Here is a 24,839-nt window from a genome sequence, read left to right on the forward strand (position 1 = left end):
AAAACTGATATGGTTCCTCTCAATTGGGAGCAATTAGAAAGAAGAGAAGGTGGTATATCTGATTGTATTTTTAAGCCAGATGCCTTTATGCCTTTGTTAGTAATTCAGTCCATTGTGCCGTTAAATTTCCTCAGGCAACAACTTTTGTAAATATGTCCAGGAGATTTTAATTAAGTCAATGTCCAACATAGTTTATGGCTCTCTGGTCTGATCTGTGCGAGTTCTGCTTTGAAAGGTTATTTACCATGTTACTTTCTCCCCCATCTTCCCTACAAAAAACTGTCCTACATTCTTGATATAAAGGTATTAGCCTGAAGTGGAAACTTTATTTTTAACATGTACTTTATGTCCTTAATTTTTTATTTAAAAATTACCGTAGTTCTGCTGGAGGGGAGGGGGTTGGGGGGGATGGGGTAACTGGGTGATCGACATTAAGGAGAGCACATGATGTAATGAGCACTGGGTGTTATATAAGACTGATGAATCACTGACCTCTACCTCTGAAACCAATAATACATTATATGTTAATTAATTGAATTTAAATAAGAAAATAAATTTAAAAATTACTGTAGTTCTGCTTTATCTAATACTTAGTTCCTTAAAATGATTATTGTAACCTTAATAATATAGTAGTATGTCTTGGTGAGGAAAAAAAAGAATGGAAGAAAGCACAGAAGTAGAACTTTGCTGATACTGAAGTTTTCTCTGTGGTGTGTGTGTGTGTGTGTGTGTGTGTGATTTTCCATCTAGCTTTTCACTGAGTATGGCAGACTGGCAATGGAGGAAATATTCCTGAAACCATTTCAGGTGAGTGGAGGGTAAAATGATGGTAAATTCTTATTAAATTTTTCTGAAGAGTATAACCAGGTATATTAATTAATTGAGAGGGTCACATTTCTTCCTTTTTTATTTCATCCAACAAGTACTTTGATAACTTTGTTAATGCTATTTGATGCAAGTAGGAGATTAAAATAGGGAAATAAAAATTTAACAAACTGGGAAAATGAAAAGATGAATTAGATATTTTGGTTCCTACAAGAATATCATCTTTTCTCCCCTGAATCCAACGCTAGAGATGTCACAAAAACTAAAAAAAAAAAAAAAAAAATTGATGAATTTGTCAAACATAAAAGTTAAAAACAAACAAGATTCCTGGGAAAATAGGAGTTACAAGACACAGCAAAAGCTAAATGAGTACCAGAGACAGGATATTGGGTTGGAGCAAGTTTTTTGGAGGTGCTTTTTTTCTTTCTTTCTCTTTCTCTTTCTTTCTCTCTCTCTCTTTCCCTCTTTCTTTCTTTCTTTCTTTCTCTCGCTTTATTTATTTAAATAAATAATAGTTTGGACCCATGTGGGGTCCAAACTGAAGACCCCAAAAGAATCCCATGCTCTTCCAACTGAGCCAGCGAGGCACCCCACTTTTTTCTTTCTTACACATTGACCTGTGTGAACCATCACTTGCTTCATTGCACTAGGTATCAGAATAGCAACCAGCTCAGCCTCTGCTTGGACCAGCAGGATAATGTCAGGGCAATATCTGAGCTTGTATTGAGTGGTATAAGTGATTATTTGGCCCATTAATGCTCCCTCTGCCTCAGCCCTCTTTATATATCAAGAACCAGGAGATTTTCATTAAGTCAAAGAGCCTTGAAAACCTGGAGGAGGTACAGATTTAGACACCAACAACTGCTTTCCTGAAGCATGACAGCTTCAGCCTAGGCTTATCAGAGGGACTGAAGCTAAGTCTTAGACTAAATAAAACCAAGAATGAATGAATGAATGAATGAATGAATGAAAGAAAGAAAGAAAGAAAGAAAGAAAAAGAAAGAAAGAAAGAAAGAAAGAAAAAGAAGAAAAGAAAAGAAAGAAAGAGAGGGAGGGAGGAAAAGGAAAGAAAGAAAAACCTTCAAAAAACTTGCCCCCACCCAATATCCTGTCTCTGGTACTCATCTAGCTTTTGCTGTGTCTTATAACCATTCTGGTAAGTGATGTTGAGAATGGGGGAGGCTATGCATGTGTAGGGGCAGGTGGTATATGGCAGATTTCTGTACCTTCCTTTCGATTTTATTGTAAATCTAAAACTGCACTAGGAAAATAAAGTCTTAAAAACAAAACAAAACCATTCAAAAATGTTAAACTGAATAAAGAAAAAATAGGCAAAGGACATAGAGACAATTCACAGAAAGGAAACCTGAATGGCTAACACATTTTTGAAAGGATGTCAAGTCTCATTGATAATCAGATAAAAATTAAAACAACAAGATACCATTTTACACTCATAGGCAAAAAGTTGAACAGGGGTATAATACCAAATGATAGCTAGGATTTGGGTAAGGGCGAGCACTCAGGCCTGTTGGTGAAAGTGCAGATTGGAGCAGCGATTCTGTGAAGCAGGGAAAATGTGTAAGGATATTCACTGTAGCATTGATAGAGTAGTAGTAGCAGGAAGTGGGAGGCAGCAGAGGTGTCCATCACTAGAAGAATGGGTACATAAATATGGTGAGAAGCACATTCTGGAATATTTTGCAACATCCAAAGGCAATGAACCCATAATCTACAGAGTCGCATGAATAGAGTGTTAAAATCCATACTGAATTAAGTAGGAAAAAAGTTTGAGATTTAGAACACAGTAATTTATGATTACTTAAAATGCTCTATATACACAAAAATAATACATATTAGAGTGAGTATGATTGAGAGCAGACAGTTGAATGGGAGTGGGGATCTGGGAAAAATAGGATAAAGCAAGAAAGGGGCCTTTGCAGGGAGAGACGATGGTATGCTTTGAGTGAAGAAGGAGTGTGGATCTTTCCCTGAGGTCTAGGGAAGGGGGTGGGGAGAGGAGTCCAGATAGAATAAAACCAGTCCCTGCTTACAATCTTCTCTTTGGTTTACAATACCTACTAGACCCTGTTACCTTTATTTGTTTTTTTTTTAAGCTTTTATTTATTTATTTGACAGAGAGAGAGAGCACAAGCAGGAGGAGCAGCAGAGGGAGAGGGAGAAGCAGGGTCTCCACTGAGCAGGGAGGCTGATGCGGGGCTCGATCCCAGGACCCTGGGATTATGACCTGAGCTGAAGGCAGACGCTTAACGACCACCCAGCACCCCTAGACTGTTACCTTTAAAAAATAATAATTTGTCAGGTTGATAGTTGGAGTATTATATAGTAATGGGGCTGTCAGCTTTGATTTTTCTCTTCTCTGAACTTGTTACTCTCCAGATCCATTGGCTGACTGGGAACTCCATTGTAAATTCTGGAAAGGATTTTTAAGTCTTACCAGCAAATGTTACTGCTTCTTACACTTTGCCAGAAGAAAAGAGACTAACCCATGCTTTGATTAGATAGATAGGTAGATAGATAGATAGATAGATAGATAAATAGATAGATGAAAGAAAGAAAGAGAAAGAAAGAAAGAAAAAGAAAGAAAGAAAGAAAGAAAGAAAGAAAGAAAGAAAGAAAGAAAGAAAGAAAGAAGAAAAAGAAAGAAAGGGAGGGAGACACAGGGAGAGGTACTGCTTTTGGTAAAATAATAATAATAATGAATTGAGAACAAACAATAGAAAAAAACTTTAAGAGATTATCACTTGTTGGCAAACTGGTGGCATTTTGAAATGTCAGTGAGAAAAAGTTTTTGTTTTTATTTTTTGTTTTGTTTTTATTTTATTTATTTATTTGTCAGAGAGAGTACAAGCAGGAGCAGCAGTAGGCAGAGGGAGAAGCAGGCTCCCCACATAGCAAGGAGCCCGATGCGGGGCTCAATCCCAGCAAGGAGCCCGGTGCGGGGCTCAATCCCAGGACCCCGGGATCATGACCTGAGCTGAAGGCAGCCGCCTAACCGACTGAGCCACCCAGGCATCCTGAAAAAAAGTTTTGACTGAATGAGTCAACAATGACTCCTAAACAAGTTGGCACCTGTAAATCAAAGTATCTGAAATTGAAATGAGAATGTCATTAAATAACAAATGTGGCTTCCAAAGATATTTAATAATATTTAAAATGCAACCAAATTCTATACATCATGAAATTAAAAGGTAATATGCTAATGTATTCAGATTTCAGAATGTTTAAGATATCAGCAAATAATTCACATTTTTTATTTTACCTTTTTTTTTTTAAGATTTTATTTATTTTTGTGAGAGAGATATCGAGCGAGTATGCAGGAGTGGGGAGGGGGCGGGATGGGGTGGGGTGCAGAGGGAGAAGCACTCTCCACTGAGCAGGGAGCCCGATGTAGGGCTCGATCCCAGGACGCTTAACCAACTGAGCCACTCAGGCGCCCCAATTCACATTTTTTTAAAAACATCGTTAAGAGCAATGTTAATGAGCTTACTGCCTACAGAATAATTCACATTTAAATTAGAAAAAGTCTCAAGAGAAAAAGTTCAAATATAAAATAACTTTTAAATCAAAGTTCAGTTAATTCACAAGCTGTTTTGAGAGGTCATCACTTCTAACCTCTTCCTCCATCTCAGAAGACAACAGCTTTATTTATTTGGATAAAAGTGTGGAGAAGAAATTTTAAGCATTGCCTGAGAGACTAAGATGAGAGGTAATGAAATTTAAAAAATAATAATTTGTACTCAAAACTAAATTTAACAAATTTAAAATAGAAGAATTCTTACCTCTGAAACGGTGAAATTGTAAATAATGAACAAGATCTATCACAGGCAGGAAAAGGGAGGGCAGTTAGTCAATGAAGTGAATAGCTAAATTAACAGATTAATTTGATTCTTATATCAAAAGCCAATTTATATCAAGCTAACAAAGTATCTGTTGTATTACTAAAAACTGTTTTTAAGAAGAGAACTAAAAGGGAAGTGAATTCAGTTTAAAAGCAGTACTGAAGTGTAAAGTTTAGCCAGTGGTGTGCTGATAAATGTTTACAGCTGGCTGGCGAGGAGGGAGGAGGTGGTCCTGATTGAAAGCATTTACTGATTTCTGAGGTACAAATACGTTTACCATGGCTGATTTCAAGCTGCAACCGTGATGTCAACTGACTTGTGAAATTCCTCAAACTTCAACAACTGCTCCTTGTGAGCCTGTATTTAGCACACTCGGGAAGTAGAACCCAGAGCAAGACATAACATTTGAGGACTGAATTAGCCGCTGGGCACACCCTGGCAGAGGGCATCTATGGGAGGGGAGCTTCTGGTAACAGAGAAATGGGATGCTGTGTCTATGTGCATTTGTATGTACATTTGTATGTACAAGAGCTTAGTAACAAGTTTTACCTGTAATAGGAAGACAAGAAGGATTAAACCCTAAAAAAACCTTCCTGCACACAAACTTTAATTCTCTTTTCTTAGAAGATTTATTTCATTCCTCAGCACATATTTTAGGTATACTTACATTTATTCTCTGCTCTTTCACCTCCTTAGTGAAAGAGCAGAGATATCAGCAAATAATTCACATTTTTTATTTTACCTTTTTTTTTAAGATTTTTAAGTACTTCACCTTCTGGATTAATTAACTCATCCCAGTTTTCTCCCATAGCATTTTTATGAACCATTTTCATATGCTTAAAGGCCCTCCAAACACCCCAGGCCTTAGAAACAGATTTGACTCACTACACCCACACCCACACACACAAATGATAAGTATGTGAGGTGATGGATATGTTAGCTAACCTTATTGTGGTAACCGTTTCACAATGTATATGTATGTCATCATCATGGTGTAGACCTTAAACATACACAATGTGGTATGTCAATTATATTTCAGTGAAGCTGGGGGAAAAAAAGATTTGAATCCTCTTTGTGAGATAAGATGAAACTCAACTTTTCATGTTTCTTTTGGTGGAGATGTAATTATTAGTGAGCAGCTCAGTCCATGCCAGTGTTATGGTTAAACTGAAGATTGGTAGAAAATAACAATAGAGGAGGCATATAATAATATATTGTTGTATTAGGATAAACCTCCTGTTTCTCACAATTTCTCATTCAGATTGGGCCTACATATGGAAAATTGGGAATTATTTTACTCTGGTTTACTTAATTATATTTAAGGATCCTTTATTCCTATGATTTAAAAATGTTCATCTACAGAATAAATTCTTTGATAGTGATTTCAACTACTTTAAAGTAAAATATTCTTGGTCAAAGATCTATGATGACTGTAACTACCAAGTCATACCAGAGAAATACATGACTTCACTGAGAAAATGAAAGGCTGTTGTTTGCCTGGTCGGGCTGTAAATTAAAGGAAAAGATACGATGGTAGGGCTGAGAAAAAGGACAACTGTCTGAGAAAGCTACCTTATCCCATGTTCTGTCCAGAGAGTAATTTGGGTGATCCAAAAGCTGTACGAATCAGAATAAATATTCATCTGGCCACATAGAAGCAGATCAGTGGTATACAGCAGGATTCTCCCAATGTCCACATTTAGGTACCTGAAATGTCTAGAAGACTTGTATAACAAGAATAATTTATTGAGCATTTATTTGTGCCAGGCACTGTGCTAAGTATGTTTCTTACATTATTCAAATGACACTCACTATAGTTATATAAAAATAAATAATAATGTTCCTTCTTTACTCTTTCTCTTTTTTAACTGATGAGGAAACACTAAGGCACAGAGTAGTTGACAAACTTGTCCCTGGTCACGTAATCTCTTTAAATTGCAGAGCTGCTCATCAACCTACATTCATAGGTAGGCCACAGGCTCAACACCCCGGCACTCCACCACTCTTCAGTGCTTCTCTTCCTCCCCCTAATCCTAGGCACTTACTCAGCTATATCTTGTAGTCTTAGATTTGAATGTGTACATCCCATCTCACTAAATTATAAATACCTTAAGAGCAGGAGCTTTGTAGTTTGCTTTTTTTAGTCTAGTACACCTAAGTTCATACAGCAGATGTTCAATTAATGTTTGCTAATTATGCTGTCATATACCTATTTGGGATTGTATATAGTTTGCATATAAGTAAATCCATTGGACTTGAAATTGAAAGACCTGGATTCAAGATCTGGTATAGCTATTACATATCCATCCTAGTATTACCTCTTTACATTTTTAAGATAAGATCCATAAACAGTATTAAGTCATAAGTTGGTGTGAGAGTGTCCAAAATATTTGTACTGGGCATGGCCCCTTCTTGAACTGCAGAAACACAATCATGAAATTCTCTTTCAGTGGGTAAGCGTAGTAGTTTCTGAATTGGAAGTATTAGTTGTTAGGGACACCTGGGTGGCTCAATTGGTTAAGCATCTGACTCAGCTCAGCTCAGGTCTTGATCTCAGGGTTGTAAGTTCAAGCCCGGCATTGCACTCCCCGCTGGGTGTGGAGCCTACTTAAAAAAAAAAAGGAGGGGGGTACCTGGGTGGCTCAGTTGTTAGGCGTCTGCCTTCGGCTCAGGTCATGATCCCAGGGTCCTGGGATCGAGCCCCGCATCAGGCTCCCTGCTCGGCGGGAAGCCTGCTTCTCCCTCTCCCACTCCCCCTGCTTGTGTTCCCTCTCTCGCTGTGTCTCTCTCTGTCAAATAAAAAAAGTCTAAAAAAAAAAAGTATTAGTTGCTGGGCGGTGATACAAAAAGAATAAAATAACATATTTCGTTAGTTAAGACTAACAGAAAAACGTTAGTTGTTTTCGGTTAGCAATAGTGATTGTATATGGTACCATCAGATTTAAAGGTGATCCTAGTACAGAGTCTGAAGATGCTTCAAGTAGTTAGACAAGATTGAACTGCTCTGAGGCAAGAGGATAAGCCTTGGCTACTGGCTCAGGAGATAGGCTGCAAAAGGCAATGAGTCACTGATGTGTGCATGTTGTAATTTAATACCTGCTCTGGCCTAATTTTTTAATATATGTGAAAAAAAGATTTATGTAATTTGGAAGGTATTAATCTGGACTCCTTTAGATTCTTCTCCAACTTTTCTGCTTATGTCCTTGGTGATTTTTGCTCAAAGAGATTCTTCAGTCTCTTTTTTTAAAGATTTTATTTATTTGTCAGAGAGAGAGAGAGCAAAGCAGGGGGAGCGGCAGGCAGAGGAAGAAGCAGGCTCCCTGCTGAGCAAGGAGCCCGATGCAGGACTTGATTCCAACACCCTGGGATCATGACCCTGAGGCGAAGGCAGACGCTTAACCAACTGAGCCACACAGGCGTCCTCCCTTCAGTCTCTTTAGAGTCATACACATTGTAGGTATTTTTAGCCCATAAAGGACATTGGTTCTTCAAGTGGATTTTTTGCTTGCTATGTCTATAGGTGTCGCTATGGGTAGGTTCCTGATTCCTAGAGAATAGAGGATATTTTGGTCTTTTTTTACCTGGAGGGCCACAGATTTGTTTTGATTTCCACTTTGCTAAGTATTCAAGCCCCTCTGAAAAGTCACCTATATATTGGAGATTTTTAAATCGACGATTTTTCATTCAAGCTTTTTTCTTCTGATTCCTGTATTTTATGTTTGAGCCCATTTAAAAAAGAGAAGACAAGGTTCCATTTACTTTAGCTAGATACCCAGAAGATTGTTTGAAAATTCCTGAAGTCTATTTATAACATTTCCTATAATTGATCTTTATTTTGTTTACAACCTTGAATCTTTGGCCATTAATCTCTAAGAGAAAGTCTTCTGAAATGGCCTTATGTGGTGTTTTGTCTATTTTTCTTGCCTTCTAAAGACTATTAAAATGTTTTAATTTATTATTATTATTATTATTATTATTATTATTTTGAAGAGCTGGGTTGTTTAAATGTTCTCCTGGTCTTTTTTTACCCTACTGCTCTTAACCATTTTTTTCCCCATCTGAGGGACTAACAATTAAGTGAACTAGTTGGAACAGGACTGATAATTCAGGTCAGTAAGTATCTAACAAAATCCTAAATTATGCAGCAAATTTCTGTGTTCTTGGGTTAAAGAAATTCCTTGAAACTCAACTCTAGACCAGGGTTTAAATTCAGCTTCTATAGAGCCTTGCGGTTTAGCAATTTGATGTTGTTTGGGGCAACGTGGCCAGTCCCTTTCTGCAAAAAGTCCTGCGGAAATCATTTAGGGGGTCAGGGGAAGGAGCAGAAGGGATTGAAGGGGTGAAGTGAGTGGTGAAGATAAAACTGAAAGAGATACAAGGTATCTCAGTAGGTAAGAGAGTCAAATTGAGAGATGAGATCTTGGATTCAGCCTTTTGTTTTGAGGTCACAGTTTACTAATTAAAGAGGCTAACTAATGAGTGTTTGATATTATATCTCTTAATTTTTATAGAGCTCCCCTTAACTGTATTAGTTATTTATTTTGACATGTACAAAGATCACCATAATGACCACTGTTATTCTGAATTTTTTTGAAAACGTCATTTATTCTTCTAAGTGCAATAATTAGGATTATAGTGCAATACAAATAGAAAGCAGACATTTTTCCAGGAGGAGGGTCCAGCTTTGATATATACAGGCCTGTAACAAGTTGGTCAAAAGTGTGTGCTCTGAAAAACAGCTTGGTTCCTCAAGCGAGCAGAGTTCAGGACAGTGCTGTATAATCAATAGTCTAATAGTCATTGATCCTGTGTTATGGACTAAGCACCGTGACTCACAAATTGACAGGATTGAGTGTCCCCTTAAAAGTTTTGTAGGGCTTCCAAGGCTAAGTTTGACTAATTACTTTTGTGTAAATTTGTTGCCAGTTTAACAGGCCTCCAATCATTAGTCTTTGGGGCATCTTGATTGGTCTGGAGACTTACTAAATTTATGCCTTTATCTGTTCTTTCTGGACCACTTCCCTATACATTCAGCGACACAAGACAATTCAAGACAAAGGAAAAATACATGAGACAACACTTTGTATGAATTGTCAAGCAAAAGAAGGCAAAGCAAGCAGCAAAAGCATAAAGAGGCTAAGAGCAAAAATATTTACTGAATGGTACACCTCCAAACCAGAAGTTCTAATAACCTTATACAAAAATTAGGTCTAATTACTTATCAAATGAGTACTCTTCCAAAACTAAAGGTTGAATTGTCCTATACAAAGACTTAGAACTGATGACCTTATATGAAGACCTAGGTATTTGTAATATAAAGACCTACTGGGTCTTTTTTTTTTTTTTTTTTTTAAAGATTTTATTTATTTATTTGAGAGAGAGAATGAGAGAGAGAGCATGAGAGGGGGGAGGGTCAGAGGGAGAAGCAGACACCCTGCCGAGCAGGGAGCCCGATGCGGGACTCGATCCAGGGACTCCAGGATCATGACCTGAGCCGAAGGCAGTCGCTTAACCAACTGAGCCACCCAGGCGCCCGACCTATTGGGTCTTTATAACAAAAATCCTAGGATAAATGAATCAGTGACAAGAGCTCAATGAAACAAATCAGAACTTAAATCAGATAATTGTTGAGGCCTATTCAACTGGAAATAAATTTGAAGGACAAATGGGATTTTGGAACAAGGGACAAGGAGAATTCACCTTAGTCTGAGGTGACTGCTGCGAAGTGAGGGACTTCCAGAACTGTCAAAGGATGAGACCATCACTCAAAATCTAATACAAAAACCAAAACTGAATTTTTTTTTTTTAAAGATTTTATTTATTTATTTGAGACAGAATGAGAGAGAGAGAGAGAGAGAGCACATGAGAGGGGGGAGGGTCAGAGGGAGAAGCAGGCTCCCTGCCGAGCAGGGAGCCCGTTGCAGGACTCGATCCAGGGACTCCAGGATCATGACCTGAGCCGAAGGCAGTCGCTTAACCAACTGAGCCACCCAGGCGCCCCCCAAAACTGAATTTATTGCTTTATTAAGTACAAGAGATATGCTGGTGAGGCTTAGTCTCACTGAGCAAAGCAAACTAACAATTATATATAAGGTTTAGGAATTTGTTTTGAAGTTATGTGGTTTACAGAGGCAGGAATGGGTTGATGTTGGTTTTAAAATTTTTGTTGTTGAATACAGAAGTATTTTTTTTTTAAGATTTTATTTATTTATTTGAGAGAGAGAGCATGAGGGGGGGAGGGTCAGAGGGAGAAGCAGACCCCCTGCTGAGCAGGGAGCCCGATGCGGGACTCGATCCCCGGTCTCCAGGATCATGACTTGAGCCGAAGGCAGTCGTTTAACCAACTGAGCCACCCAGGCGCCCCCAGAAGTATGTTTTTTGCTGGCTATAGAGGTGAGAAATGGGTTGACATCAGCCTTAGTGAATTTTCTGGAGTGAGTCTTGCACTACTTAACTGACTTTTAAAGTATGAGGCTGTCACTGATCGGTTGACGTTCAGTGGGCTGTTGATTGGAGTTGTACTTTGCTAGATGGGTTTAAAACAAGTTCTAAACTGTGTTTAGTTGTTATCTGAAACTGAAATTAGAACTGAAATTGATTGATTAAGTGGTTAAAAACCAGCTCAGGTATTTACTGGCTCTAAGGCTTTAGAACAGTTAGTCTATTCCTGGGAGTTTGGGAGTTTTTTTCACATATTTGTAATGGAGGTGCTCATACATTTACCATTATATTGCTAATAACATTATTTTATATAAGTTTTTATTCTGACATAATCAACACATGTATTTATATATTCCATGTATTTGTAATATTAATAGCTATTAATATGTTATCATATTAATATGCCATAAATTGAGTAACTGTTTTCCTGCTGTTGAGCATTTGGATTTTTTCTCAGTTTTTCACTGTCACTCATCGTAGTGCTATAACATCTTTTTGAATAATTTCCTGGAGGATATAGCCCCCAAAGGGAAGTTAACAAAGGTTATAATGTTTTTGATGACTAAGAAAAATATATGTGATCATTGGTGGGATATGCACAGCATAGGTCCCATTATTTGCCCCATTTGCTGACTGGAATTAATTCATTAAAAAAAGTATTTATGACTTCAAATATTTTTATCTGAACAAATTAGGATAATTTATATATTTTTTTATCTCTACCTGTATGTATGAACAAATCAAGATTCAGCATTGTGGAAAAACTGATGACTTTGACATAAGGACTGAGATTCCTAGAATTCCATACATTTTAAATATAAAGCAAATTATCTTGGGAGGGGATGGGGCGGGTGGGTGTGCTGTAGCTGGCTTCTACCAGTTCATGAGAGCTAATTAGTAAATGGTCAGGAATTATAGAAGCCAACTATTAAATTGCTAGTAGCTTGAAATCAGCCATGATGGGCATATTTACACCACAGAAATGGTCAAATGCTACAAAATCAGGGCATTTTGTTGTTCTGGGAGAGCAAGTTTACCAGCACATCTCTGGATGGGAGCATTAAGCAGAGAACTTGGGAATTTGATACTGCCGATAGATGGATAGCTAGAATATAGATTACTGATTTCAGAAAATAAGATTTCATATTTGATCCTATGCTACACATGGTCCTTAATATATCTTATTATATCTCCCTAAGTCGGAAGATGCCCAGTGAAAAACACCAAAAAATGAAACTAAAATTCTCCAAGAAAAATGCAAAATATAGCCAAATCCACATACTTGGTTTCATTTATCCTGGTTCATGAACCTCTGTTTTTCAAAAATTGCTTCCTAGCTAATCTCTGTTTTCAAAATAACATATTTTAGGTAGAAATGTTCTGAATTATAAAATTATTATGTTTCATTTTGACAAAAATGGGCATCTTTTAAAGGCAGTGGACTGTTTAAGATAGTGGATAGGGATATTTTTTTTTTTTAAGATTTTATTTTTAAGTAATGTCTATACCTGAAGTGGGGCTCGAACTCACAGCCCCCCAAGATCAAGAGTCACATGCTGTACTGACTGAGCCAGCCACGTGCCCCAGCAGTATTTTTAAACTCTCCTCTCCAAAAGAATCTCTCCTTTCCCCAGAAAATACATACACACACACACACACACTAAATAAATAAATAAAATAAATTAAATTTAAAAAGTCCGTAGTGCAAACCCAGAAGTGCCCCTGGTTTCAGGAGAGAAGATGTGAGCCAAGGATTTTGTATTCAGCAAAACTGACTTTCAAATAGAAAGTCACAACTGTTATAACTGGTCACAAACTTATCAACACGTAAGGATGCAAAGAATATTGTTTTTATGAGCCCTTAATGACAAAGCTACTGACAAATGAACTTCAGATAAGCAAAGATGACATAATTTCACCAAAGGAGAGATAATCATAAACTGTGTGCCTTCTGATAGAAGAGCACTCCGCCAAAAAAATATGACCTGAAATCAAGGCTCTGTACCCAGCTGCCAATTTGCAGAAAATCCAGAGGACAGAAGAGCATGTTGAACTGCCTGTGAATATGCAGTCAGCAAGGTCCGGGTTATAGGAATCTTTACAGGTCAAAGTCCTAGGTTCTTTAATAGATAAACTGTAAGGGAAAAGAAGAAATGGAGGAAGAACCTAGAGATTAAAAGAGAATTAAGAGACATATCAACAAAGGCGCCTGGGTGGTTCAATCAGTTGGGTGTCTGACTTTGGCTCAGGTCATGATTTCAGGGTCCCGGGTTTGAGCCCCACATTGGGCTGCCCGCTCAGTGCTGAGTCTGCTTCTCTCCCTCTGCTCTCCTACCTCATGCTCTCTCTCTCAAATAAATAAACAAAATCTTTTTTAAAAAGGCATATCAACACATTTTAATAAGCAAGACTAAAATAAAGATTCAGTTAGAAGCTCAGAAGGTATAAAACTTTTAGAAAGACCATTTAAAGATAGCTAATTTCATAAAAACTACTGGTTTTTTTCTCAATTTCCTACATTTTTTCAGAAACTAAAATTTGAAGTATCTCTTAATTATATAAAAGCATGCTTTTAGGGGCGCCTGTGTGGCTCAGTCGTTAAGCGTCTGCCTTTGGCTCAGGTCTTGATCTCGGGGTCCTGGGATCGAGCCCCTCATGGGGCTCCTGGCTCAGTGGGAAGCCTGCTTCTCCCTCTCCCAGTCCCCCTGCTTGTGTTCCCTCTCTCGCTGTGTCTCTCTCTGTCAAATAAATAAAATCTTATAAATAAATAAATAAATAAATAATTTAAAAAACCAAGCTTTTAGGGGCACCTGGGTGGCACAGTCGTTAAGCATCTGCCTTCGGCTCAGGTCATGATCTCGGGGTCCTGGGATTGAGCCCCTCATCGGGCTCCTGGCTCAGCGGGAAGCCTGCTTCTCCCTCTCCCACTCCCCCTGCTTGTGTTCCCTCTCTTGCTGTGTCTCTGTCAAATAAATAAAATCTTATAAATAATAAATAAATAAATAAATAAATAAATAAATAAATAAATAAATGCAAGCATGCTTTTAGGGGCGCCTGGGTGGCACAGTCGGTTAAGTGTTCAACTCTTGGTTTTAGCTCAGGTCATGATCTCAGGGTCCTGAGATCAAGCCCCACGTCTGGCTCCGTGCTCAGCAGAGTCTGCTTGGGAATCTTTCTCCCTCTTCCTGTGCCCTTCCACTCGTGCTTTCTCTCTTTCATTCTCTCTAAAATAAATAATGTTTTTTTTAAAAAAGCATGCTTTTAGCAGACGTCAGACTGTAAACTACAGTGCATGTTTGATGCTCCTGTTGAGCCAGTGCAGCAGGGGTTTTGAAGTAGCCCAGGTTTAAATGCTAGCTGTTCCATCTCTTTGTGCCTTTGGCCAAGTCCTTAATGTCAGGTGGCGGGGCTTTTTAGATTATCTCTTCTGAAAAGCATCATAAATTATAACCTGTCTCTTGGCTGTTTCAGGAATGCATGAAATATCATGTGTATAATTCCTGGCACTGTGGTTGGCATATAATAAGCACTTAAAGGAAAACTACTATTACTTTGGTTTCAAGAGGTCTGGGGTGGGGCCCAAGAATTCTATACTTTTAAAAGTTTCCCAAATAATTCTAATGATTGTTCTAATTTTGGAAACGCAGTCCCTGATAAAATCCAGTCCTTCTGCATGTGAACAAATATTCAGCTTCAAGGATGTTTATCAATGCATTTCTTAGAATAATAGAAAAACTGGAAAACATCTAGGATAATGGCAAAATAAACTATGGTCTATCCATTTGCTAAAATATGTGGCCATTAAATTAAAAATCAGATAGCTAACACAGCACTAACTATGTGCAGGCACCCTTCCAGAGATGCCTTATACATATCTCACTTAGTAGTCCTGTGAGGTGGGTTCCATTAATATCCGTACTTGACAGATGAGGAAACTAAAAATGTACATGGTATTACAAATAAGTTTTGAAATGGAAACATTTCTAAACTATCAATAATATTTTTTTATGGGTGCCTGGGTGGCTCAGTCGTTAAGCGTCTGCCTTTGGCTCAGGTCATGATCCCAGGGTCCTGGGATCGAGCCCCACATTGGGCTCCCTGCTCAGCGGAAGGTCTGCTTCTCCCTCTCTCTCTACCCCTCCCCCTGCTTATATTCCCTCTCTCGCTGTGTCTCTGTCAAATAAATAAATAAAATCTTTAAAAAATAATAATAATTTTTTATGATAAAGAATGTGGCCTTGTTAGAGGACAGATTGAATTAGCTTTCTATCAGAGTATTTTGAAATCATCATACGATGAAGTGATCAAATCATTTGCAGCCAAAAACAGTAGGAAAAAAATTATTACAAAGATATGTTAGTTTTTTTTCTGGATTTGTGTGTTTGCATATTCGTCAGCTTTTTATTAATTTGTAATTTGTTATTTTTCTCATTCTAAATAAATGTTCACTTTCAAGCCCAATTATGTATTCTTTTTCCTATTGAGCCCTCCCCCCAACAGATTTTATAAGCTTTGGGCCCCATAAAACCTGGATTCCTACCCGCCTGCATACCGTGTATATATACTGAGAGCCTCTGAAGAAGAGAATGGGACAAATGTAATAGAGGAAAAATATTTAAAGAGATGATAAAACTTTCCTCAAATAAAACTTGAGTCTTCATAAAAAGTTGTCCCCAAATTGCCAAGATGAATGCACGCCACCAAGAGATAAGAGACGGAGGTGCCCTCAAACAGGCTTAATGGCTCTATGTGACTACAATGAGTTTTGGGGCAGCTTTCTCTTTTCACTTAGTGGGAACAGGAAGGATGATCTCATAGGGAAGAGATTGCTCAGAAACTTTCAAAGGTTTTATGTTTGCTTTTATAATTCTACAGTGTGGTGTAGAACTCTATTCAAATGATAATAATAGTGTTTAATTGGTTTCAATATAAAGCCCAGGGAGGCCATTTAAAGTCCCCTTATCAATCCTTTCTTCTTATTGTTTCTTAGAGTCTGATATTTCTTGTTCGGGATTGGAGTTTCCCATACGAATTTTCATATGGAGCTGAAGGTGGCTCCAAATTCTTGGAGAAACGCCTCAAGGTTTGTTAGATATTTAGGTGCATGAAATTTCACCAATAGTGAATAGAATTATTTTTGTTGCAATGATTTGCGGAATGGATACTTATTAGATATAATCTTATTTGACCCTTCTAGTGTCTCTACGAACAAAGATTGGTATTTAATACAATACTTTCAGAGTTACAGTTTTAAATATTATCAATAATTATGATACAGATAATTCTTTTGTAGATATTTACAAAACAGTGATTTATTCCTAACGATAAACCTGTTAATTTGAATAATTAAATCCATTCAAGGCTGACAGTACAAAAATCTGGAGTCATGTTTTAGTAAAGGTTTAAAAGTCAATTTAACAGAAATATCTAATTTTGAAATCCCCAAAGTCAGTCTTAGAACATTTTGCTAATAGTTCACAGAAGTGAAATTAGAGGATTCTCCATTTTCAATGTCAGGATAGTTCAATATTGAATGAATTGCTTACAATGGACAGATATCACAACAAATAACTATTGAGAAAAATTTTTAAATCAAGATTAAATAAGGTTTCTTGATAATCAGGATCTCTCAGCTTATCTTTTTAGGTTTATAATTACTTTTAGGGTAGTTGTACTATTAACTAACTGTGAAATACATTTGAAAAAATGGGGACAATTTAGCTTATAAATACCCAATTATTCAGATGCCTTTCTAGAATTTAAATGTATACCTACCAGGTGACAAGAGGCTGTCGAGTATCTCCTGAAAAGAAGGTAGGAATATCTTATGATGTATTCATGTTTCCTATGAGTACTTGAATTAAAAGTGGAATTTGTAAGAACTAGCTAGAATAAAACCCCATTAATTTGTACTAAAAAAATGGGAAGGCCCATCTGAGTTAGCATAAGAGTAAACATTTGTTAATTCTAAAAATAATGCCATATGTATGCTATACTTAGATATGGCCGTTCACCCAACACTTTATTTTTTCTTTAGTACCAGTCCTATCATGTCATTTTTATCATTGTGGGACCAGACAGACGTAGCAAATAGAAGATGTCACAGAATTCTTTTGGAGTTCAGTTTATGATGAAAGTAGTTTAAACTTTAGAATGATTTGCTGCAGGTCTCAGGGAACCAGCACGAAGAACTACAGAACGTTCGAAAACACATCCATTCCTGTTTCACCAAAATTTCCTGTTTTCTGCTACCTCATCCTGGCTTAAAAGTAGCTACCAATCCAAACTTTGATGGAAAACTGAAAGGTTTGTCCTTTTTTTTTTTTTAAAGATTTTATTTATTTATTTTGTCTTTTAATGAATATGTTTACATTACTTATCCTGGTTATAAAATTGTCATTTTATCTACTGAGCTTACAGCTGCTAATTTAGGTTATCCACTTATGTGAGGCTGATGATTAAAAATTCTCAAGAGAACTGGGAGTCCTGGGCTGGTGCCGGAGCACACCTCCTTGATGAACTGTAGGATTCTATGGGTACTGAATACATACACGGAGAAAATAGGCAAAATCCTGTGTTCACCTGGGAGGCAGTGACTCTCCCCTTTTCACAGAGGTTCCTGCTCACCTCTGTGCATTGAGAAATGCTCCTTAATGTCTTCCTGTTAAATTTTCCTTACTTACATTAGAGGAGAAAAATAGATGTCTATATTATTCAAATGCTATAAGTTATATAATTATTGTTATAAGTTATATAACTAGAGATCGAAAGAAACATTGCATAGTTCTGAACTCAAGCTCTTTAAAAAAGCTACTGAAGAATTTAATTATAAATTATTAAAAGCTTCACTAAAAATGAAATCTTCTGAATGAGGACCAGTTTCTGAAAAACCCAAAAGCACTAGAGTGTTTTTGAAATAATGTATACTAATAGTATAATAATAGTGTTTGCTTGTCAAACAGAGGCATTACTAACATTTTAAGATTCCAAAGCAACCCAACTTGTTAGAAAAAGGGATGGGATGGGGTGGACGTAGGGGTCGGAAGAAACAGAAGTATTTCCTCATAAATAATCACCAGGTCTTTAGATATTTGCTTTGTAATTAATACAAAGTAGTACAAAGACATTTCTGACTTTTTTTACTTATAAACCTGGCAGTGAGTACCCGTGCCACTGAGCTCCGACATTTAACTTACTGTGGTCATTCTGCATTGTGCCAGGGTTGGTGAGGCAGGGCCGTAACAAGCTTTCCAGCACAGCTCTTCGCAAAGGGCCTTAACATTCCTCTTAAAAAAGAACAACGTAACATCTATCCACCTTTATGGAACTGGCAGGTTTGAAAAGCAAACCTATTTTTTCCCCCTGTATCCATGGCATTTATACTCAGATGCCCTCTATTCAACTATGACATATCATAAATAGAATCCCAAGTATCTCAATCATCAGCATTATTTCTTCCATTTTATATAAACAGAACAGATAGCAGTAGGTACATATTAATGCATGAACGGCAGGATTCTTTCATTTCACTATCACTTACGAATTCCAGCCCACCAGTGAGCACAGACCTCTTGATACTGTGTAGGTACCTAATGCCTTCAGTGGGTTTTGAGTAAATGACATAAAGAGAGGGCTCCCACAAGGCCCCTCTTTCTTCTCTGGAGTTGGGGAGTCGTAACCAGGCCGGGAGGGGCAGGCCTTCAACAACAGTCCTTTACTGGGACAATGAGTACTCTGGCTGTTCCGTCCTTGTAGTGTACAGCTACGGTTCTTAAATTAACGGACACATTGTGCAGTGAAAGAGCTCAGGGAGAGAATTTAAGACAAATCACACAGATATAGAACTGCATTTTTTAATGGATTTGTTTCCCATCAAATTTTACTCACATGTCTAAACATATATTAACCCACACAACTGCTTTACAGGCACCCCAAAATTATGAGTTTACCAAAGTGGTTAGCCTGAGAGAAAAAGAAATGAAAACCAGCTTCAGGTGCCCATCAAAGTTGCATTTTGATGAGGCTTTATAGGACTCCTGCTGTATCTCTGTGTTTGCCAAAATGTTCTACTTAGTCTCAGTTTCTCCTTGGGCAGTTTTGAAAGTCAGCTGTCCACATTGTTTTTCCATCCCATTTTGAATCTTATAAGTTGATGTGGTTTGTATCCAGGATGTCTTGTCCACTGGCTGTCCTGTTTTCCAGAGGGTTGGCATCTGAATAACTTTCTTCCTCTAGGGAAGAAATGTCTCTGAATAAACAATTGTGCAAAAATTGTTCTTTGATGATAATTCTCACATACTCTTTCACAGACTTGTAGAAATAACTTTCTAGCTCACTGCCAAATTGTTATAATTACTATATTGTTCATGGTCCTTCACATTATTGAAATTGTCTTACCATTTCCCATATTATATGAAACTTATAATACTGTGATTCAAATTAACTATTGATTTAATGACATCCCACATAGGAAATCAAAAGGATCAGGTTCATTCATGCTACATTCAACCAGTTCTTTCTAAGTGCCCAATGAATACCTCTTTTAGCGTAGTGAATCTTTTAACTAACAAGGAGTTACCTTTCTTTTTGAGGTTGCTCTCTGTTATAGTACCACATGTAGAATGACCAGTAACCACATCATAAATTGTGGAGATACTTCCTTAGCAGCTTCAGTTAGGCTTCAGGAAGCATAGCCAAACACCATTGCAAGGTAATTATTTTTAAAAAGGTGTTTCTGATGAAGGTAATCCTGAGAAAATATCTTCTTGGTTGATTTACACAGCAGTGCTAAACCAGTGCATCTGCCCTGCAGAGTTCTTAGAAAGAATGTTATCATGTCCCCAATGATTGTGACAGATTAACCACTTTGGCCCAGCCCCTGAATTCCTAGCAAAGTTTTACTCTTGTGGCAAAAATTATTTGAAGAAATGATGGAAACATAACATCATCCCGAATAATCATCTACCCACACGTTTATTTGAACTCTTGCAGTGGGCCAGAGCTAGTTAGTGCACCTCTGTAAATTGATCTGGTCTGCAGATGTTCTGGGTCATGTGTTTACTGTGCTGAACTAATATTGTTAGCAAGAGCTCACCACCTGTGTATGTTATGAATATTCGGTTCGTACTTTCTGAATCCAAAATTGGAAGTCTCAGTGAGAACAAAGACTGTGGCTCATGCCACCTTCAGAACACATTTTTAATCCAAATATGTGGTTATATCCTGGTTACGTTAATGATAATTACCACACTTGCTGGTGCATTAGATACACAGGTGTATCTTATTCCATTCCAGTTCCATTCCAATAAGGGAATGGGAGGGTGGAATTTAAATACGTGTGTTGGAAGTGATTTTAAAGTCGTTTTATAATGAGAAAGGTTTTTGTTTTATACGGAAATTCAGGAAGAATTCATACATTCTAGATATATAATAATATTCTACAAATGCTAAAAAAAACCCATAAAGTCATATAGCAAAAAAGAAACCTATTAATATCAGTGAATACAGATGCACAGCAGGCAGCAAAACAGAACACGGAACGTGGTAACATAACACAACACCAGTAGTATTAGTGCATATTGCTAACTAGAAAAGCAACCACAATGAGAAATTTGAATAAATCAAAATACAATACAAAGCAAAATTTTCAGTAAAAATTGGTACAATGCAAACAGCAAATACATTTAAATAAACTCCTCTACAAGTACTCATAAAAGATGGGCACTAAAATTTCAGAGGTGTACAAAACATGAAGTAAAATAAGTCTGAAGGGTTTCTAACATTATGCTTATACATCTCATAAAAGCAGCAAGCAAGAGAAGAGAAACATGAATTCTTATGTAAATTGGTATTTCAATGTATAGTGGGGTTGTAATAGCAAGCAAGGAAAATGCAAACACAATCACATAATTTGAATCTTTATTCTTAAGACCTCAGAAATCACCAGTCCCGAAGCCTGAAAACTCAGTGACTCTGCTGAAATGCAGATTTTTAAAAAATTATAGGCAGTTAACTAATGATGTAATGTATGGTGATTAACATAACATAATAAAAAAAAGAGAAAAAAAGAAAAAAAATTATAGGCAGTTACTACATTTACTTAAGATATCAAATCTCTGGACATATCTTGCTTTTTATGTAGGTTGTGTTTTTCTGTATCTTTTGAACTAATGATTTCAGAAATTATCACTGTTCAAAAGACTTCTCTGAAGATGTATTTTCTGTGTTACTTTGCTAAATATGTAAGGTTAAGCTTAAGCCTAATGCTAGAACATGGGAATGTGTAATCAAATGTCCTAAACATGATAGGTGAACAACTCAGGCATCCTCTGATTTGCCTCCATGGCCGCCTCTTGCCATGTTAATTTGTACTGGTGAGTTTCACCAGCAGAGGTGGCATCACCAGCACTATCCTTCTGAACTTGAGTTCTAGTTATCACACCTTACCCAGTTCTATATACTTTTCATAAGGTGGGTACACTAAAAACAGCAATTTTAGCATAACATTTTCTGGAGGGAATATATCTTATAAGCCAGTAAGTATCTGGCCTTTTCCCCATTTAGAAAACCACCAACAAACTTAAGTACATCGGAATACTTAAATGGTTATGTGAATAGGGTATAAAATATTTATTTAACATTTAACATCAAGAAAGCTATTTTATGGGTGGAGGATAAGTAAATATGTAATGAAGTAAAGACTAGCAGTAGAAGTTTAGGCAAGGAGGATCACCGACCCGAGAAAAGTGGGCTGGCTGCAGGAGTTGTTTAGATGATGGGAAAGTGAGGGAAGGCTTTATCACTGGGGAAGAAATGGAGGAAATCAAAGGATGTTTTATTGTATGGCATGGAGGACTGGATTGGATTTTTAAAATAATGATGAATGTGTTTTACTTGTAGAAATAGATGAAGAATTCATCAAAAACTTGAAAATACTCATTCCTTGGCTACTTAGTCCTGAGAGCCTAGATATTAAAGAGATCAATGGGAACAAAATCACCTGCCGAGGTCTGGTGGAGTACTTCAAGGTATCACTCTCATTTCTAGAGCATTGTTTTAGAATGCAGTTCCTCCTTGAAACAAACAAAAAAATTATAGACTCTATAATATGGGGGCAAAGTTATGAGGAATCTATAAAAATAAAAAAATCATTAGACTCCCAAGAGGAGCTTGCTTTCTGAAATTAAAATTTTAAAGAAAACTCGTAAGAGATAACTATCTTGAGAGAAATATATTTTGAAGTATGAATGTATCTAAGAGTTGGTAAAGTCTATTTGTTTGTTGGGGGAGAAGGTGTTGCTCGAGGTCCATAACATGTAGTAGTCTTCAGTCATGAGGTATACAGAATTTTACCTTCATTCTGAAGATGTTCTCAAAGGGGCTATACTTTGCCTTCCTATTGGAGAAAATTCTTCCGCAATTTCTCTCTCTGCACCGAGGGCCGATTTGAAGTGGAATTATTTTAAATTTGCATTTACTTGTTTACCTTAGGTAGCACCGAATACTACACTTTTTTTTTTTAAACCAACCACATACAGTGGGGGAATTTCAGTTACCAATCTCATTTGTGGATTGATGCTCCAAGGACTAAAATACCAATTTTTAAAATTCACATTTTTGTTATTTAAAATCCTGTCACATACCTCCTGTGTGATTATCTTCATCACTCTTGGCAATAAATGAGATGTTATTTATCTACCTAAAATTTGAATTCTTACTGTGCCTAACACTATGGAAGAGCTTAGAATTTAGCAGGAGATTAAGGACCCTTACAGAAATCTCTTCCATAAAGCTTATGACATCAGCAGGTACAAATCAGCAGGTACAAATGCCCGTGAGTAACTGAAAAAGAAAGGTTACTCCTAGCAGAAGGATGTGAGAAAGTTTTAGAGGAGGTGGCAGTGAGTTAAGCCTTTAAGAAGGGTAGGGTTGGCAAGAGGAGTTGTGTGAAAAGGGCACTTCAGGAAAAAGGAACAGAACTAAGAAAGGGGGCATTAAAATGAGAAAGATAATGGTTCCCCAAACTGTCAAGACCTTAGCTTAGAAAACAATTTAACAGAATTGGAGAAATATGGAATGGAATTACTTGAACCTGAGTCTCTCTTTTTCTTTCCTTTTTTTTAAGGCTTATATAAAGATCTACCAAGGTGAAGAATTACCACATCCCAAATCCATGTTACAGGTATTTTTTTTTCATGTTACAGGTATTTACTAATCAGGAGGCATGACGTTTTAAAACATACTTGTCACTAAAGCTAAGCTTTCCTTAGCTTTATGCTATGCTAAGCTAGAGATATGCTCCAATCTGGCAGTCAGAAATCAGCAAATAAAAATATTGGAATGATTTATTGGAAGATTATTTTTCTGTTAACTACTGTTTGTGTGTGCAGCTAACCAGGTTCATGTACACATAGAGGAGCTTCACTTGTGCTGACATATAAGCACTTTATACCAAAGCTTTCATTCTCTTTGTACAAAATTGGTTTAGAAAACAGACTCATACTGTGGCTTAGGGTCACACATGTAACAAGTAGAAAAGCAGGTCCAGGTTTTAAAACACGTGGTCTCTACAAATAAACATTTAAGAAAGGAGAAACTAGCTTTTTCCTTACCTATCTAAAAAAATTAAATTCTTAATAGTTCCTTTTTGTTACCAGTGATACATTGTTCTATCACTATCAGTCCTTAAACGTAAGACATGTTTGTATATATATTAGTACATACAAAATGTACTGTGTATTATTTCCCATGTGTTTGGGTTTATAGATTTTCCCCCCACGTTTGGTGAGAGGCTTAAAAATATTTTTTTAAGAGGAAAAAATCTTCCAAATGGAAATTCATTTTTATAACTATGGCTTACCGAGTAAACTTACATGTATTTTGAAATTTTAATTTTATGAATTTTTTAAAATGTAGTGGAAATACTTGAATTCTTTCAAATTATTTCATGACCTTGTGTTCTTGTACATTTCTTGCACATGATACTCAGAAATGAGAACTGCCTGTGAAGGTTTAATAAATATGAATTCCATTTTACATCATATTTTGTACTTTGTCCAAAGGCCACAGCAGAGGCTAACAATTTAGCGGCCGTGGCAACTGCCAAGGATACATACAACAAAAAGATGGAAGAGGTAAGAATTAAATAATATTTAAATAAAATCAGTATTTCTTCCATGAGCTCATTCTTTTTTTTCTTCCAAGTTACACTGTCTACACATGCAAAGAAGTGGCTTTGACTTATTCTTTCTCAGCCTATATATATCACATTTCTATTTATTGTATACCTAAAATATTTTTTAGGAAAGGAACACTATGTATGCACAATTTAAAACATAAATGTGTTCTCTCTACATTAGAGATATATTTTTTCTTTTCCCTTTCTTTTTCTTTCTTTTCCTTCCTTCCCTCCCTCCCTCCCTCCTTCCTTCCTTCCTTCCCCACATCTTCCCACTATTTATAAGCTCTAGTGACTAAAATAACATGTGCTACCCTCTCCACTACACCTCCCTTCATGCAACAATTTCAGTATTTTTATCTTAACTATAAAAACCCGTTAGGGCGCCTGGGTGGCTCAGTTGATGAAGCATCCGACTCTTGGTTTGGGCTCAGGTCAAGAGCTTTAGAATCTGCTTAAGATTCTCTCTCTCTTTCTCCCTCTGGCCCTCCGCCCCCTCTAGCACACACTCTCTCTCTCAAAAACAGAAAACAAAA

The 24,839-nt window shown here is 36.9% G+C and overlaps 1 protein-coding gene across 3 annotated transcripts in view; it reads left to right on the forward strand.

Annotated features, from left to right (window-relative positions):
* ATL1 (atlastin GTPase 1) overlaps positions 1–24,839 on the forward strand; it is an 81,669-nt gene that overhangs the window by 50,827 nt on the left and 6,003 nt on the right. For all 3 annotated transcript variants that reach the window (XM_032405070.1, XM_032405071.1, XM_032405069.1), the window contains exons 7-12: positions 751–807; positions 16,117–16,209; positions 17,294–17,432; positions 22,026–22,153; positions 23,251–23,307; positions 24,188–24,259. In XM_032405070.1, coding sequence (XP_032260961.1) covers positions 751–807; positions 16,117–16,209; positions 17,294–17,432; positions 22,026–22,153; positions 23,251–23,307; positions 24,188–24,259 — 546 coding nt within the window. The remainder of the gene's footprint in view (positions 1–750; positions 808–16,116; positions 16,210–17,293; positions 17,433–22,025; positions 22,154–23,250; positions 23,308–24,187; positions 24,260–24,839) is intronic.

Source organism: Phoca vitulina, unplaced genomic scaffold, assembly GCF_004348235.1.
Source record: "Phoca vitulina isolate PV1807 unplaced genomic scaffold, GSC_HSeal_1.0 scaffold7, whole genome shotgun sequence".
Lineage (NCBI taxonomy): Eukaryota > Metazoa > Chordata > Mammalia > Carnivora > Phocidae > Phoca > Phoca vitulina.